Source organism: Chiloscyllium punctatum, chromosome 23 (assembly GCF_047496795.1).
Source record: "Chiloscyllium punctatum isolate Juve2018m chromosome 23, sChiPun1.3, whole genome shotgun sequence".
NCBI lineage: Eukaryota > Metazoa > Chordata > Chondrichthyes > Orectolobiformes > Hemiscylliidae > Chiloscyllium > Chiloscyllium punctatum.
In genome coordinates this window covers 88,498,347-88,517,515 of record NC_092761.1, presented here as the reverse complement: position 1 = coordinate 88,517,515, position 19,169 = coordinate 88,498,347, and the positions used below count along the sequence as shown (strand labels likewise).

Below are 19,169 nucleotides of genomic sequence, written 5' to 3'. Positions count from 1 at the left end.
GGCATACTTCTATTTTGACATAGCCTTTAACTGTGTGGCTTTTTTCCTCCAATCTCAGACAAGATTTTCAGAAACACAGAACACCCTTGCAGCTATGCTATTGTTGCTTTTCTCCGCAACTTCAATAACTTTTAGTTTAAACTCTGCTGTTTACTTGTTTCTTCGTGATGCCATTTTGTCTTACAGTATGTTCAGTGCACAACCATATGAGACACCTACTTTTAAGAAACTGAGGCAACAGCAGGAAGACAAGGCTGCCATAAGATACTGTAGAGTATTTGCATGCACAGGTTAAATATATGTCTGTAATGTATACTGTATATATGTATGTAATATATACTGTATATATTTATGTAATATTTGTTATACAGTATATATAGTTATCAACATTCAGTTTAATGATTTGAAAATCACATTGTGCAAATATATACTGCTGCATGTAACATGTGATGACGCAGGTATTTAATCAAAAGTATGTATTTAAATCAAAAGTGGACAAATCATGTCCTGTAAGGGTGCATATATGGTCGGGAAGAGACCTCTGAAATATTGGGGTCGACCTATACACAAGGTATATGAAAAATACTAGACCATGGGTAGCACGGTGGCACAGTGGTTAGCACTGCTGCCTCACAGCACCAGAGACCTGGGTTCAACTCCCGCCTCAGGCGACTGACTGTGTGGAGTTTGCACATTCTCCCCGTGTCTGCGTGGGTTTCCTCTGGGTGCTCCGGTTTCCTCTCACAGTCCAAAAATGTGCAGGTTAGGTGAATTGGCCATGCTAAATTGCCCGTAGTGTTAGGTGAAGGGGTAAATGTATGGGTCTGGGTGGGTTATGCTTTGGCAGGTTGGTGTGGACTTGTTGGGCCAAAGGGCCTGTTTCCACACTGTAAGTAATCTAATCTAATTTTGACCCAAAACAAGGGTTGAACTTATACACGTGGTCAACATATACATAAGTATATAGGGTATTTCAATACCCTGTGGCATTTTTGAAGCATAGGAATAGAGCTCATTGGAGTATAGGCATTTTTCTGCTGTACCGGATAAGGTGATGCAGAACAAGCTTGAGCTACCACTGACAGGTGCAATTACCATTTACAATGTGATAAGTTTGCTTAGGCAGTTTCATTATATTTGTGGATGCAGAAATCTGTAATGGAAAAATTGACATAAAATGGTCCAACAGAACAAAGCCATGTGCAAGTGTAAAGGTAGTATGATAATTCTAGGATTTATTTAGTGGGTGGCACGGTGGTTAGCACTGTTACCTCACAGCACCAGATACCCGGGTTCAATTCCCACCTCAGGCGTGGAGTTTGCACAAAACGAGAGGACATAGGTTTAAGGTCAGAGGGGAAATATTTAAAAGGAATCTGAAGGGCAACATTTTCACACCAGGTGGTGCATATATGGAACAAACTACCAGAAGAAGTGGTAGAGGTGGGTACAATTACAATATTTAAAAGATATTTGGACAGGCACATGGATAAGAAAGGTTTAGAGGGTTATGAGCCAAATGGGCAAATGGGACTAGTTCAGTTTAGAAAACCTGGTCAGCATGGACAAGTTGGACAAAAGGGCCTGCTTCTGTGCTGTATACCTCTATTACAGTGAGAATCAAGGCAGAGCTGTTAACGGTTGACATCTGTTAAAATGTTTTAGGAATTATGATTAGCAAGATGGATATTGGGGAAAACCATGATTATAGTGTAACTGAAAGATGTTATCTGAGGGGTATTTACACAGAATTGAACCAATAAGATTGCACATAATACAGAGTAAGAAAACATGCTTTTTTAAAAAAAATTGACAGGCTGTAACCATCACAGTGATCAGAATTGGGACCTCAACTATTTACAATCTAAGTCAAAAACTTTAATAAAGGAACCAAATGTAAAATAGCCAAGTTTACTATTTTAAACAATTGGGAAAAGTTGGATGCAAATAGGCTGCAGGGGACAAAGATGTAGGTTAATTGAGTGGGAAAGAACTTTGAAAGTAATGCAGAGAAATGCAAAGTTACCCACCTTGGTTGGAAAAATAGAAAAGCAAAATATATTTGAAATGACAGATGAATGGGAAATGTTTGCAAAGGGACATGTGTCCTTGTAAACTAACACACATATGCAGCAATTTGGAAGGCTCGTGTTTTGTTAGTCTTTATTATAAAATTTGAATACAGGAGTAAAGTATTACTATTACTGTATAGAGTTGAGAGTGTGGTGCTGGAAAATCACAGCAGATCAGGCAGCATCAAAGGAGCAGGAGAATCGATGTTTCGGGCATAAGCCCTTCATCAGGAATGCCTGGTGAAGGGCTTATGCCTGAAACGTCGACTCTCCTGCTTCTTGGATGCTACCTGACATGCTGTGCCCTTCCAGCACCACACTCTCGACTCTGATCTCCAGCATCTGCAGTCCTCACTTGCCCCTATAATTGCATAGAGCCTTGATCAGACCATACCTGAAGTACACGGAGTGCTGATTTGGTTTACATAACTGGAGATAGATATAGAGATACTAGCCTTGATGGAGGTTGAGAAAACAGGTTTCTGGAATGAGGAGTATTTTTAAGGCAGAGGTTGATTGGATTGAACCTATATTACCTAGAATTAAAGAGGTTTGATGGTTTATACACAGGGACGATGTTTCCAATTGCGGAGAATTACAGAATAAGCAATTGGCCATGCTACCTATGTGGACACAGACAAGACTTTTCCAGTTGGGGAGAGTTTCCAAAAGGAAACCCTGTTGCCTCCCAAGATGAAAAAGCCTGCAAGATTCTCTGACAGTCAGGCAACTGATCAGTTTATACCAAAAGTAGGACCCCAGACCGGGAAGTCAGACCAATCTAAAGCTACTGGTCAAATAGAGGCTGGCAGTTCCAAACTTGGCAGTGCCATAGCTGATCACTGAACCCTTAGGATGGAGCATTACAAACTGGAAAGATAAGTATTAGTACAGGGTATGGACTTCTGCATGAGGATTATGAGGTAAGAGGCCCAGGAATGCTAGAAGCAAAGGCAAGGGTCTGCTCTCAGCAAACCTTCACCTTCCAAAATCAGGTCCAATTATTCATTTTAAACAAATTAGTGCAGATCGAGAGATTTCCACTCCCAAAAAAATGATAGCCTTCCCACACGGAAAGCCAGTCTAGTTGGCTGACTATTTCTTGTTCTGCCTGTAAGTAATTGCACTCAAGGTGGGATGAGGCTGTTGAGTAGGCCTTAATTGACCACTTAGGGCCTCAATTGATGCTTAATTAGGGCAAGGTCTGGCAGGCAGCAAGGTTCTGGCCCTCCATCACCCAACTAATTAACTTTACTACCACCTCCAGACTTGCTGCCTTCAAGCCTGGTGGTTGAGACACCCAAAATCTTCCTTGTCAAGATATTGCACCTGCATCTTAATCGATTGAGCTGTACTCCACAAACATTTTTAAAGGCAGATTGTTTTCAAATAAAGGTGCTACAGGGTGAGTGCTAACATTTTCCACAGTTACCACTGATGATAGATATAACATTGAGGAGGAATACCTTTTTCATTAGGACTATGGAGTTGACATTCATGTCATACCAAGACTTGCCACAGTGTGGCAAAAGTAAATTCAATTTCACATTACAGAGGATGGTGATGCTATCTTGTGGAGGAAAAGGGGAAGTGCAACCATCTGTTTTTTACATAATCAACTCGGTTACTTCCGCTTTCCCCTTAATTATTACTTTTCAGTTATAGGGTGTCTCTTTTCTAGGGGTGTGTACAGTTTGTGCAGGAAATAAGGAGCACTTCTGGAATCAATGTATTCAATTTATATGATTTATATACTTGTCTAAGATTTGTTTTCAAATGAGAGCTGAAGTGAATGGTCTAAAGCAAGTACAGTTAAAATGGAATAGAGATCATTCCCAGACTGTTCATGGACCAATAAATGCTGGTTCCCCTTTCGCTATCATTACTGGTATTGTCTCCTGTGTTCTAATGAGTAGAAGGTTTACCCAATTTGAAGAGCACATGACATAAGTCTTGGCAAACATTATACAAAAACAATTTTAAAAAGCGTTTAAACTGCAACTATCACCTGCATCAAGTGGATGACATTTAACATCTGCTTACTTTTGGTATCTCATTGGCGATACCGTTGTGAAATATTCTAATTTTAAAACTTTTCTGTAAGAGCAAGCATAGTGATTGATTCTCATGGTATATAGCAGTACCTTCGTGGATCATAAAGGTGTGCACCATGAATCCTCAGCAACCATGTTTAAAGTTCACATCTGTATTACATCAATTTACTGATACAATTAGAAATTTGAATAGTGATTCAGAATTTGTACAGCATGAGATGATAGAAAATTGTTTTACAAATTCACAACATTTAAAATAAGGCAAATCAGCAGATAAAAAACAAATGCAAACTGTCTGGCATAATGGAGGTTGATTCTCAAAAATGTAGGGCCACATGTTATTCAAGCTAAAGTTTATATAGACTTGATGTTAAAATGTCAGTCTGTAGTATGTTTTTATTTAATTATTATTTATACTAGCCTTCCATTCTTAAAGCATAATGTACAGTATTATATCTCAGATCTAAAACATTGTACACACATACCTTTCACAAAATAACACTGCCCAAAGGCTCATTTACATTCTGTCACAATTATAAATGTATTGTTTTGTTTTAAAAAATGTTCCTCCTCTCCTATATACGTTGGTTAGCGTGGAGTATAACTTGATGAGAAGTGTTCTTTTGATATGATGCAAAACAATGAGTGTTAACAGGTTATGCTGGTCATTGTGAGCATTAGAATCAATTCCCATTCTCAGCCAATACATTCCAATAAGTGTAATTGGACTACACATGATCTGTGCTGTTAGTATAAAGCCATTAAGGATAGTTATTGTGCCCTATACTTTCGTCTTGAAGTAAAATCCTTCCCAATCTGTTTGGATCATCATCATAATCTGAGTTTTTACCCATTAATCTGATGAAGAACTGGCAAAATATGATGTTGTTGTTCTACTGGCTGACAGAATGAAATTAACAGAAAGGTGGAAGATAGTATTGTTGCTGTTCTTCTGACTACAAAAGATGCACTGTCCAGGACAGACTGCAGAGAACTATTATGTCAGGAACAAAATGCAAAACCTCTAAGTTTATATTGTATAAAGTATGCTTCAAAGTACTAACTATTCCTCAAATTTTCCATGAAGTGATTTAGACAAAATCGGTCTACACTTCAACACGGTACATTGCAGTGTTTCTTCTGCACCGCTGCCATGACCATATATGATAAATTGCAACCATAGATGCCCAGTATGTAAACAAGGCCAGTGATCCATAGAGTGCGTAGTCTTTATACAATGGCTGTTCAGCATGGATCCAAGATCTTTCAGTCTCTGTGAATACAGTCTCAATTAAACCCACAAGGAGGATGAACCCCCAAATAAAGAGTGGAAGCAATGGGATGTAGTTTTTGACTTTTTCTTTGCGTCCAGATGTTCCCCAGCTGGTATTGGTAATGGTAAGAAGTGAAAAGCATTTAATTGGCAGCAGCCCACTCAGGTAGATGATAGGATACAGAGATATTAACATCATCACCATACCCCCATTCAAGCATGCAGCATTGAATGCTTTGACCAGTGCAATGCAATGAAAGGAGAGGAGCACCCAGAGGATATCCCAGAGACACCGGTGATAGAATATCTTGACAATGGCCACAATCAAGAAGAATGGCAACATTCCCATAACTACAGACTCATATGTCATCCACAGACTTTGTTTATGCCACCAGAGAGAACTGTAGAACCATTCTATGAAGAAAGACTTGGACCATCGTATTTGTTGGTTGAGCCAGCGCAGATATTGAGCTGGAGTTTCTGTGTAGCACCATGCTTTGGGTGTATACCTGTTGGAAACGAGTATGAGTTTTCATTAATTAACTTCCTTTACTTGTGTATTTGGTTTTAATTTTACAGTAATCACAGTTATGAGGCCTGTTGTGCGGGGATTGGGAGAATGAGCTCAGGTACTTGCAGGTCGTTGTATCAAGCTGCCACTGGGCAAAATAAAAATATCAATAGACAAATCACCCAGAATTGAGCTAGGCACTGAACGTGACAAAGACACATCCAGTCAAACTTCAATGCCCTCTTCACATCTGGAAGCTTGCACCAAAATTGGGAAAGCTGTCCCAGGGACTATTCAAACATAGTCACTCAGAAAATCATTCAATCTCCCTGACTTTTCCATCACCACCTATAAATGTATTCTAAGGGTAGCAAAGGCAGAGAAGTAACTCTGGGTGGGGACTTTATTTGGACTGTATCACAGCAAGAAGCAATGTCTTCCAGCTAGAAGGAAAGAAAATTAGGGAAATTGAATCATTAAAAATGTAAAAAAATGCATTTTTAAAAATGTTGTCCAGGAAACTGTTATTTGTAGAAATAACAGGTCTTTTTACAACATAATTGTTAAATTGAAAACAAAACTGATCAGAAAATAGATTCACATCTTACTTGGTGGAGTAACCCAGACTAAGCACCCTGTTAGTCAGGTGACGATCATCCCCAAACGTACACCGGATTCCCAAGAATCTCTGATTATACCAGGGCTCTAGTAACTGTTGAAGCACGTTATTCCTGTACATCCCTAAAACAGAATGTCATTGTTAGAATTGAAAACATAATGGACTTAGTCTGGTCAAACATTTCAGTATGTATTGATGGATGGTTCTCAAACCAGGACAGAGTTAAAATTAAGGAAGTTAGACATAAGGTAATTCTGCTGAGCTATTCAGAAAGCCAGACTGGGTAGCAAAGCTCAACAACTGCTCTCTAATGGTTTACCAATACCTCAGGGGTTAGTTCCCCATCTGAACTTTTGTCCCTTGCTTTACTTTTTAAGCTCTGATATGGTTCCTTTTTCCTGCTTTCTCATGGTGTTGAAATTAAGATTTATCATACCAGACCAGACCCCCTCAAAACATTTTAAGAAGGTAGCTTAAACCATACCTTTTCCTTATTTTAAAGACAAATGTAAAGTGTCTGTTCCTGATGTAATGCGACTGGTCAAACTACTCGATGTTAATCAAAACAATTTATTTAAACACTGTAGTTAAAATACAACCAAAGAAAGAAGAATTTAGAACAACTTAAATCTACTGGAAACTTAACAAAGTAATAATGCAGAAACTATTACAATGTAGTAACATCTCACAAACACACTACTGGCAAAAAAAGAAAATTCAAAAACAGATTCTCCCATGCAGCTCTTCAATCCTGGAGTAAAAGAAATCAACTGAAAACTCAGAGAGTAGTAGCCAGGAGGCATTCACTGAAGTTTCTAATTCTGTTGAGACCCCAATAGCTTCTGATGCTACTGGAAAACCAAAACCCAGAAATCCTAATCTGTGAGAGCTGAACACATCCATTCAGTCTGCTAAAAAAATCTAAGGCCTCCCAAGCTGTTTACTTAAGTGATCAAGAGCTAGCCAGCTCAACACCTCTGCCTTGCAAACTCTCTCCAAAAAAATAAGAACAGGGCAAATAACCTCTTAAAGCGATAGCATCATCACATTTAAAACCATCAAATGTGTAACTTCCCTCATCTTTTTTTTTCTATACTACAAATGGCTGACTTTTAAAACCCAAATATGATGTTATTATTGTGACCTCTATTCTCTTTGACTCTTATTCAGCCTTAGCATTTCCTGGAAAATTGTTCTTTGCCCTGGTTGTCTAAATGGTAAAGGCCATGACCTGGGCTTTCTCTCCAGTATTGGGAAGATATAAAAGAGATTATTTTTAAAACTATCTTGAATGGCATCCTCCAAAAGAACCTGATTTGTTCACATTCCTTACCTAAAGGTCCACTGATACAGGACACACAGTCAAAATAAGACTGGCAGGCTCGTTCTATATTGAACGTGATCCAGTAACACAGGCTGCTAATGAAGCTAACAAATGAGTCGGTAACATTGAGTACTCGGACTTCCCCTCCAACTGCTCCATAGTTTTCCTTTGAATCTAAGACTTTAACAAGTTCCATGGTTGCACGTGAGTCAAGTTTTGTATCAGAATCGCAGACCTAAAATGTGGACAATTACACAATCCATAGATGAAGATACACAATTAATAGCTAAAGATAAATAATCTATTGATAAAATACATGAGCTCATTTGATAAATTCACTCTACTAGCAGGGATCATCATGTATAAGCAGGGAATATCTGTATTTCAAGCACACTGTTTTCATAATTTTATAATAATTATTGCTAGTGTCCCCAGTATGCATTGCTGGTAAGCCAAGATCCCATAGGGCTCATAAAAGTTTCCCTGCATTATGTTAATCATTCATTCAACTATATCTGGGCAGTTGTCCCCAGTACTACACTGAACTTAGCTAGATAAATAATATTGGACCATTCTTAAAATAATCTGTATATCCAACTTTAGAATTATTGCAAAGGCTGTCTTCAGATATAGGGTGTAGGTTTGCTCACTGAACTGTAGGTTTGATATTCAGACATTTCATTACCTGGCTTTGTCCATGGGTTGTACTGGGTCTTTTAAGTTTGTTAATTTTTGTTTGAGAGTGTTGGTGGGTTTGTATGCTACTAGGATTCCGAGGGGTCTTAGTAGTCTGGCTGTCATTTCTGAAACTTCTTTGATGTATGGTAAGGTGGTTAGGGTTTCTGGCTGTGCATGGTCTGCTTGTCGTGGTTTGTTCGAGGAATCTGCGGACTGTATTTTTAGCGTATCCATTTTTCTTGAATACGTTGTATAGGTGGTTCTCCTCTGTTTTTCGTCTGTGCTGCACACACTCTATCTATCAACCCCTCAGAAAATGAACAGGAAATGACATCACCACAAACCCCAGGAACCCCATCCAGGACAAACATATAAATAGAAAGCAGGAGACAACAGCTTCGCTTCACTTTGAGGTCGCCACTGATGATGTTACCTAGCCAGGTAATGAAACGTCTGGATATCAAACCTACAGCTCAGCAAGCAAACCTACACCCTAAACCTCAACCTGAGCTACAAACCTTCACAAACTTTGTCTTCAGATATACGGAATGATCTAGTCATATCAGTATTCTAAACATTGGTATTTGATACACGAAGTGTTCATCAACCAAAACTACATTGCAGATGTGAGAATTGAAAGGACTAAACATGAGGGTGAATGGTGTATAGTCCATCATCTAGTTCATTGTGCATTAATTCTTACAGTACAACTCCAACAATAAAGCCAGACATGTTCCAAACATCATCCAGGTTTTGCTACATTTGGACATGGATTGCTTCAGTATCTGAGGATTCACAAATAGAGCATTGTGCAATTTTATTGCAAACATTCCTATTTCTGACCTAATGATGAATCAAAGATCATTGATGAAGCAGCTGAAGATAGTTGGACCTAAGAGACTACACTGAGGAATTCCTGCATAAATGTCTTGGACCTGAGATAACTAACTACTATTTTCCTTTGCGCGTAGTGTGACTCTAACCAGCAGAGAGTTTTCTCCCTGGAGTCAATGAGAATTTGATCTCCTAGAGTTCCTTGATGCCACACAGTCAAAAGTAACCTTGAGGTCAATGGCTATCACTCTCATCTCACCTCACCTCACCTCTGATCCAGCATTTTTATCCATACTTGAACCAAGGCTGTACTAAGGCCAGGAGCTAAGTGGTTCTGATGACCCAAAGTGAGTGTCAATAAGCAAGTTATTGCTGAGCAGTTGATGCTTGATAGTACTGTTGATCATGCATAGAATGATGGGACAGTAATTGATCAGATTGAATTTGTCCAGATTTTTGTGTACAGAACATAACAGGATAATTTTCTAAAATCTGAAAGAATTGCAGATGCTGGAAATCAGAAATATAAACAGAAATTGCTGGAAAAACTCAGCAGGTCTGGTAGCATCTGTGGAGAGAAGGCAGAGTTAACATGTCAGGTCCAGTGACCCTTTAGAAACTTTTTTCATTGTCAGGTAAATTGCTGTACTGGAACAGTTAAGCTAGGGGCATGGCAAGTTCTGGAGCCTAAGTCTTCAGCATTGTTGCTGGAATGTTGTCAGGATCCACAGCTCTGCAGTATTCAGTGCTTTCAGTCAATTGTTGATATCATATGGAGTGAATTGAATTGGCTGAATACTGGTATCTTGATACTGGGAGGGGATTGATACAGGATTGGAAAAATCAAAAAGGAAGGTTATGGCAAATACTGACGGCTAAGGGAGTACAGAATGTGCAAGGGGAAACTTTAAAAGGAAATTTGGAGAGGAAAAGCAGGGCATGAATAATGGCAAGTAAACCAAAGGAAAATCTTGTTATTTTACAAATACATTATGAGTAAAAGAATAACTAGGGAAAGACAAGGATCCATTAAGCAATACAGTGGTAATTTGCACATGGAGCCAGAAGATGTAGGTGGTTTCTAAATGAATACTTTGTGTCAGTATTCACCAATTAAAGGGATGATGTGGGTATAGAATTCAGGGAGAAGAACTCTTATAAACTTAAAGAAACTGTCATAGATAGAGAGGATGTTCTGAGTTGTCTAGCAAACATAAAAGTAAGTAAATCTCCAGGGACGGAAGAAATATTTCCCAGGCTGCTGAGTGAGGCAAAGGAGAAAGTAGCAGGGGCATTAGCAATAATTTTCAATTGCATTAAATTGAATTGAATCATTTATTGTCACATGTATTCAATATAAAATACAGTGAAAAGTGTGTACCGTCACCATTAAGAGGCACCATTCACATTGACTTAAAATAAAAAATAAAGAAAGATAACTTAAGAGAGTCCAACTTTTCCTTCGCTGCTACAGTCCACTCCAGGCTTCCCAGCCCATGCCATACCACCACCAGAGCACCTCTCTGGGCTTCTCAGCCCATGCTACCGCCAGAATCTCTCTTTGGGTTATACCAGCCCATACTATGCCGACACTACCATCTTGCTCCAGGCTACATCAGCCCACATCATGCCATCACAAGGGGCCCACTCCTCGCAGAAGAAGGAGTCCCACTCCAGGCTTCACAGGCTGGTTGTCACACTGCTTCTCTGAACACAGGAGAGGTTCCAGCGAACTGGAGGAGACCCAATATGGTACCGGTATTCAAGAAGGGAGCAAAGGACAAACCAGGAAAATACAGGCCAATTAGTCTAACCTCTGGTGTGGAAACTTCTGGAAGCAATTTTGAGGGACAGAGTTAATCTGCAGTTGGAGAGACAGGGATCAATTAAGAACAAACAGTACTGTTTTGATATGGGGAGATCACATCTAACCAACTTGATTGAATTTTCAGAATTCACATCCATCTGGACTTCAGCAAGTCTTTTGATACGTTGCTACAGGGGAAACTGATAGTGAAAGTAAGAGCCCATGGGAAACCAGGAAATTTGGTTACGTTGATCCAGAAGTGGCAAGGTGATTGTCAAAGGGTGATTTTTATCTGGAAGCTTGTCGAAATGGGGTCCCACAGGGCTCAGTGTTAGGTCCCTTGCTGATACTAAATTAATATTTCACATTAGATGAACAAGGCAATGGGCCAAGTGCTGGAAAATAGGATTGACCAGCACAGACTTGATGGGCTTTTTCTGTGTTGTAGACCTCTATGACTGTGATTGGAAGTGTGTGAATGTTATACCATTATTCAAAAAGTGGGTAAAGAATAGGTAATAATTATGACCTCTGTGGTGAGCAAATTACTGGAAAAGATTCTGAGACATAGGAATAACTGTTACTTAGAGAGATGTGGATTATCATGAATAGTCAATATAGTCTTTTTAAGAGAAAATAATGTCTTTTTAACTTAATTGAATTATGTGAGGAAGTATTAATGAGTGTAGAACAATAGATGTTGTCTACATGTATTTTAGTAAGGCATTTGACAAGGTCCCAAATGGCAGACTGTTACGAAAAATTAAAACCTATGCAATATAGGGAATGTGGAGAATTGGACAAAATTAGCTCAGTGACAGGATACTGAGGATAGTTGTCAATGGCTGTTTTGCAAATAGAAGGCAGTTTCCAGTGGTGTTCCACAGAGCTCAGTTTTGAGTTTGATCTGATTTTATTTGATTTATTTTTGTCACATACCTAGGTACAGTGAAAAGTCTTGTTTTGCGTGCAGTTCAGGCAGATCATACCATACAGCTGCAGAAAAGGTGCACAAAGAGCGAGGTCAATATTAAATTTGAAATTTGAGAGGTCCATTCATAGATCTAATAATAGCGGGGAAGCAGCAGTTTTTGACTCTGTTGGTACATGTGTTTAAGCTCTTGTATCTTCTGCCCAAGATAAGAGGTTGGGAGAGATTGTAACCAGGATTATGATTATGTTGGCTGCCTTTCCAAAGTAGCAGGAAGTGTAGATCAAGTCAATGAATAGAAGGTTGGCTTGCATGATTGACTGTCCAGAACAACCCTCTGTAGTTTCTTACAGTCCGTGGCAGAGCATTTAGCATACCAAGCCATGATGCATCTGTAAAAATTGGTAAAAGTCTTTGTGGGCATGCCAAATTTCCTTAGCCTTCTGAGGAAGTTGAGGCTTTGTTGTACTCTCTTGACCATTGCATCAATTTGAGTGAGCCAGGGCAGATTGTTGGTCTCTGTCACTCCTTTGAACTTGATGCTGTTGACCATCTCCACTTCAGCTCCATTGATGTAGATAGTGGTGTGCCCTCCAGCTTGCTTCCTGAAGTCAATGACTGACTCTTTCATTTTGCTGACATTGAGGGAAAAATTGTTTTTTTACACCACACCACCAAGTACTCTATCTCTTTCATGTATTCTGTTGTGTAACTGTTTGACATCCGGCCGATAACATTGGTGTCATCAGCGAACTTGTAGATGGAGTTAGGATGAAAATTGGCTACACTGTCATGAGTGTACAGAGAATATAATAAGGAGCTGAGTATTCAGCATTGCAGGACGCCAGTGTTAAGGATAGTCTTGGAACAAGTGCTGTTACCTATTCTCACTGATTGCGTCTGTGGGTCAGGAAGTCAAGGATTCACTTGCAGAGGGTGGAGCAGAGGCCTAGGTAGCAAAGTTTGGAGATTAGTTTGGTTGGAATTACAGTGTTGAATGCAGAGCTGTAGTTAATGAGCAAGTATTCTTGTTATCCAGATGTTCCAGGGATGAGTATAGGGCCAGGGAGATGGCATCTGCTATAGACTTCACTGTTTGTGACATATATTAATATGATTTGAAATTAAATGTAGGAGCTATGTTTGGGAAATTTGTGGATGGCACAATAGTCTGGATTGTTGATAGTGAAGAGGTCAACTGCAGAATGATGGTTTCGTTGAATGGGAACAAACAGAATTCAAACCGGCAAACGACAAAGCACTTGGACGGACAAACAAAGCAAGGGAATCCATATGAAAAGGGAGGGTATTGAGAGAGATAGTGGAGGTGAGAGATCCTGGAGTGCATGTCCAAGGTCACTGAAGGAGATGCTCTCATTGGACAGAGTATTGAAAGCAAGACCAGGGATACAATCCTGGAATTGCATGGCAAACAGCAAATAACAGAACTAAGTCACCCCACAACCAAAGGATCAGATCTAAGCTCTACAGACCTGCCACATGCAGTCATGAATGATGGTGGACAATTAAACAACTCACTGGAGCAGGAGGCTCTACAAATATCCCTATCCTCGAGGATGGAAAAGCCCAGCACATCAGTGCAAAAGACAAAGTTGAAGCTTTTGCAGCAATCTTTAGCCAGAAGTGCCAAGTGGATGATCCATCTTGATCTCCTCCAGTGATTCCACAATCAGATACCAGTCTTCAGTCAATTCAATCCAGTCCACATGATATCAAGAAATGGTTGGAGACTCTGGATACTGCAAAAGCTATGGGCTCTGACAACATTCTGGCAATAGTATTGAAGATATGCTCCAGAACTTATTGCTCCCCTAGCCAAGCTCTTCCAGTACAGTTACAATGCTGGCATCTATCCAACAATGTGGAACATTGCCCAGGTATGCCCTGTACATAAAAAGCAGGACAAATCCAAACCAGCCAAATACCACCCCATCAGTCTACTCTTAATCGTCAGTAAAGTGAAGGAAAGTGTCATCACCAGCACTATCGAGCAACACTTGCTCAGCAATAACCTGCTCAGTGATGCCCAGTTTGGGTTCCGCTAGGGTCACTCAGCACCTTATTACAATCTTGGATCAAACATGGATAAAAGAGCTGAATTCCAGAGGTGAGGTAAGAGTGACAGCCCTTGACATCAAGGCTGCGTTTGACCAATTGTGGCATCAAGGAGCCTGAGCAAAACTGGAATCAATGGGTATCGGCGGCAAATTCTCCGGTGGTCAGAGTCATACCTGGCACATAGGAAGATGGTTGTAGTTGTTGGAGGTCAGTCATTTCAGCTTCAGGACATCTCTGCAGGAATTCCTTAAGGTAGTATCCTAGGCCCAACCACCTTCAGCTGCTTCATCAATGACCTTCCCGCCATCATAAGGTCAGAAGTGGGGATGCTCACCGACAATTGCACAATGTTCAGCACCATTCATGACTCTTCAGATACTGAAGCAGTCCATGTTCAAATGCAACAAGATCTGGATATCATCCATACTTAGGCTGACAAGTGCCAAGTAACATTGCACCAGAAATGCCAGGGCTATGACCATGATGAATAAGAGACAATCTAATCACTGCCCCTTGGCAATCAATGGTATTACCATCACCGATTCCCTTGCTATCAACATCCTGGAGGTTATCATTGATCAGAAACTCAACTGAACTCGCCACATAAACACAGTGACAACAAGAGCAGTAACTCACCTTCTGACTTCCCAAAGGCTATCCACCATCTTCAAGGCAGAAGTCAGGAGTGTGATGGAATACTCCATACTTTCCTAGATGAGTACAGCTCCAACAACACTCAAGAAGCTTGACTCCATCCAGAACAAAGCAGCCTGCTTGATTAGCACCACATCCTCAAGCATCCACTCCCTCCACCACCGATGCTCAGTAGCAGCAGTATTCACTGCAGAAATTTATCAAAGATCCTCAGGCAAACCCATGACCACCTCCATCTAGAAGGACGAGGACAGCAGATACATGGGAATACCGCCACCAAGTTCTCTCCAAGCCATTCACCATCCTGACTTGGAAATATTTCGTCATTACATCACTGTTGCTGGATCAAAATCGTGGAATTCCCTCTGTAAGGGCATTGTGGGTCAACACAAAGCACATGGATTACAGCGGTTCAAGAAGGCAGCTTCCCACCACCTTCTCAAGGGCAAATATGAATGGGCAATAAATGCTGGCCAGCCAGCGATGCCCATATCCCATAAATTAATTTTTAAAAATTATGTAAGACACTGGTTAGGCCACAGCTGGAGTTTTGTGTACAGTTTCAGTCAACATATTACTGCTGTAGAGAGAGAACAGAGGAGATTTACAATAATGGTTTGCTAGGGCTTGAAAATTGTAGCAATGTCAAAAGATTGGATAGACTAGAGTTTTTCCTGAGAACAGAGGAAGCTGAGGGGTGATTTAATTGCGATATAAAAAATAATGAGGGGTTTGGGTAGAGTTGACAGGGAAGACTTGTTTCCCTGAGCAGAGAGGTCAATTAGTGGGGGCACAGATCTCAGATGACTGGTAGAAGGACTAGAGAAACTTGAGGAAAAATCTTTTCATTCAGTGACGTGTGTCTAGAATTTCCTATGGCTGAGGTGGAAACCATTAATTAATTAATTAATTTAAAAGGAATCTGGATCTGCACATGAAGCATTGTAACTTGCCAAACTACAGATAAGCCCGCTGGTCCAAATGACACAATGAGCTAAATGGTTTCTTTCTGCATTGTAATTTTCCTATGGGCTTATATGAAAACTGTCATGCTGGGATGGGACTCTTGAAAACAAAGCAAAAAACAAATAAGAGGCTCGATTCTTCCATCCAGAACTTGTACATTGAGTACAGTTTGTATTTTAGTAAAATTATAACATCAAGCTGATAATTTCTGCTTTCTTAGACTTCAGCAATTGCACAAATGTCTGTTCATTGTATAAAAAAAAGCATCAATAAACTGGGGAACTAGAATGGTATCTTTGATCAGGATTTTATTTACTTTAAATAGAACTTTGTTTCCAGCACTGATTTTCATTTTTTTCCCCTCTCTTGCCTTGTTTCCTATAAGGCCTGTGATTTGTTGTTGTGTTGTCATTGTGGAACTCGTCACTAGGGGGTGAGCCAGAGCAGTAGAAGCCAACTCAGTATTTGCGGAGAATCTTTGCACACCTTGCATTTAGTATCTTTTCGTTGGTATCTCAGCCAAAACAGTGATAGGTTGTCTCTATGTGAACTTTGAATTTATGGGCCAATATGCATACTATAACGTAGCTGTTATGTTATTGAACCAATAACCAAGAGGAGGATTTAGCTAAATATGGAAATAATCATTAAGTCCACTCTGAAATTACCTAGCAAGCTGCTCAGTTGCATCAGTATTCCATTGGCAGCTCAAGATGTAAGCTAACCACTATCATGTCAAGACAGCCATGGATGGGAAAAAAAAATCAGCTTTATCAGTAATTACCACATCCTGAGAACACTATTTTAAAAATCTATGCTTTAGAGTTCTCTGGGAAAGTTGAGGTCATAGATTCTCAACCACTGGAAGTGACCAGAAACTGAAGACAAGGAACAGTGTAGGTCAGACAGAAATTCAATTCAACTTTTAACTTGATAGTGCTGGAACAAACTGGCATTTATTTGATGCAGAAGATTGACTCTCACCTGTATAAAGGCTAAATTAGAGACATACCTGTATATAATCCACCAAATTCCCAACAGCTTTGAAGGCTGTATACATTACTTCTCTTTTTCCTCCCCGTTTCTGCATGATGCAAACAAAATGTTTGTTCCTGATTAGTGACTCCACATCTAATCTCTCTGGATTTCCAATACATGACTCCCCATAAAACAAATTGACAGGGTCTCTGTATGGTCGCTTGTTGTTATCCTCCTCTTTATTCTGAATAACTCTATTAAAGTTTCTTGAGTGATAATTGCCTTCCCACACATACGTCCCAATATCTTCCTTGCAGAAAACCTCCTTGAACATGTCCATCATGTATTGGTCTTCTTTTGAGTTCCCATCAATAACCATGATGATTCTCAGCTCGTGACTTGGATACTCAATGTTCTTCACAGAGTTAAGGCACTGTGTCAAGTACAAAGGGTCTTCCTGATAAGCAGGTATGATTATGGCTACCGACTTGGCGCTACTGCGATGCAAGACATTATCTTTTGTTGTGCTGCACTCAAATAAGGCAAAGACTGTTTGAAGGAAGAGGTGGATAATGATCAGAGAGCCACAAACCCCAAGCGAAATGAGTTTATAACCATTTAAGAGGAGCTGGAATCCTGCCAGATATGCCCACGACATACCTAGAAATAACAGCAGAGCAAAGACCATGGTACAAGTTCTATGACTTACTGAAACCAGAGTATCTTTGTTAACCATGGCTGGAAAAGATCATAGTTGGCCAAGTCTCAGTTGACTGTGGAATGAAAGAGACACAAAACCAAAAACTTTGTTAACATACATTAGTATGCTGATTCTATTTCTCTTATTCTATTCATCCCATTATTCTTGATTATTGTTATAATCTCCTTATAGCAATGTTTAAGTTCTGTATTACCAGGCATTTTTACATACAACATAAATTAATATAAACCTTAATATAGAAAAATCTCAAAACTCTGAACAGAACTGCAAATGAGAAAAACAGCCCTGGATCAGAAAATGAAGAGTGACCATAAAGCCTTGTCAGTGATTGGTATCGAAGAGATTGTTAAAGCCAAAGAAGTGGGTGGAGAGGCATGAGGAGTGAAGAGTGAGGAGAGATGGGAGGATGGGACTTAGACAACCGATGACAGAATCTGTAATATGTTAGAATGAAGATAAACACAGAATAAGGAATTTAAAATGAATCATTGGGCAACAGAAACTGACATGGATCAGAAAGGCGAGATCATACACAAGGACAAGGTAAAGATCAAGGATGTATAATAAGGATAATCGTGCATCAGAAAATAAACCAATGGGTTTCAATATACTCTCTACAACTGTCCCTTTGTTTTAGTCCCCATCCTTGTCACAAAGCATGATCTCCACTGTCTTAGTTATTCTGCCATTGGACAAAGACTTTGCTCCAGCAGAACCGTTTGGTAATTCGAGTGCAATGGCCACTCCACATAAGACTTACCCTCACAGAGGCACCTTTTACTCCTACAAATGTAATTTGGGACCTGGAAAATCATGACCCTCATGGACAGCCCCAGCAGTGAAAGACCTGAATGTTGAATGGCAATTACAAACTGGGAACTCTGGTGCTATGATATTGATGTCACTGTCCAAAGTGAAACATTGTGATAGGAGAAGCTCAGTTCAAAGAACAAGATGGCAGATATGTTTGAGGAAGAATGTCAATTCCATGAGGTTAGTTTTATGATTAAAAAATAAACTAGTTGACCATTTTAATGAGGATCCCTGGTGAGAAAACAAGTACCTCATTACTATTTGTCTCACCCAAACCTAGAAGCCGTGCACCTCAGTCATGTAGTGATTAGGACCAGATGGACCTCAGTGACTCCAAAGTTCCTGATTGACCCAGGTTAACAACCCCAATCAAGAACCTCATAGTCAACAAGGTCCCACCTGGTCCCAATCACCTCATATCCCAACCCTGGAAACACCAGATAAGACCAAAGAGGAATCTGACTCCTACTGTGATCAGTTATTGCCCCCCCCCCCCCGTCCCAAAGGGAGTTGAAGTGATTTGAATGCCAGAGTTGGGAAGGACACAAACCTCTAGAAACTTGTGATTGGTAAGGAAGGTATAGAGAAGGAAAGCCCTAATGGAGTCCTCCTTCTGAGCATTGTCTGATCAAAATGAAGACACTATTTCATCAAAGACAAATCACCATGGCAGCACCCTTGCTGATGCACACAAGGTCTCTGTGAACAGATACCTACTCACTCATACCTCTCAGCCAACCTGACAATGCTCAACAAATGGGAACCTCAATGTCCACAGCACCAGGTCTGTTCTTAAATCTGTCACATACAACACATTCAAAAAGACTGTATGTTTCTCTTTAAGGAAATATCAAG

The 19,169-nt window shown here is 40.0% G+C and overlaps 1 protein-coding gene across 1 annotated transcript; it reads right to left on the bottom strand.

The window, feature by feature from the left end:
- Positions 1 to 5,232: 5,232 nt before the first annotated feature.
- Positions 5,233 to 17,468, bottom strand: LOC140494015 (hyaluronan synthase 1-like). Its single transcript, XM_072592948.1, has 4 exons — positions 16,815 to 17,468; positions 7,863 to 8,088; positions 6,519 to 6,651; positions 5,233 to 5,908 (listed from the first exon to the last, which is right to left on the bottom strand). Exons 1-4 carry the CDS (start codon positions 17,466 to 17,468, stop codon positions 5,233 to 5,235), a joined length of 1,689 nt encoding a protein of 562 aa, XP_072449049.1.
- Between the last annotated feature and the right edge of the window lie 1,701 nt (positions 17,469 to 19,169).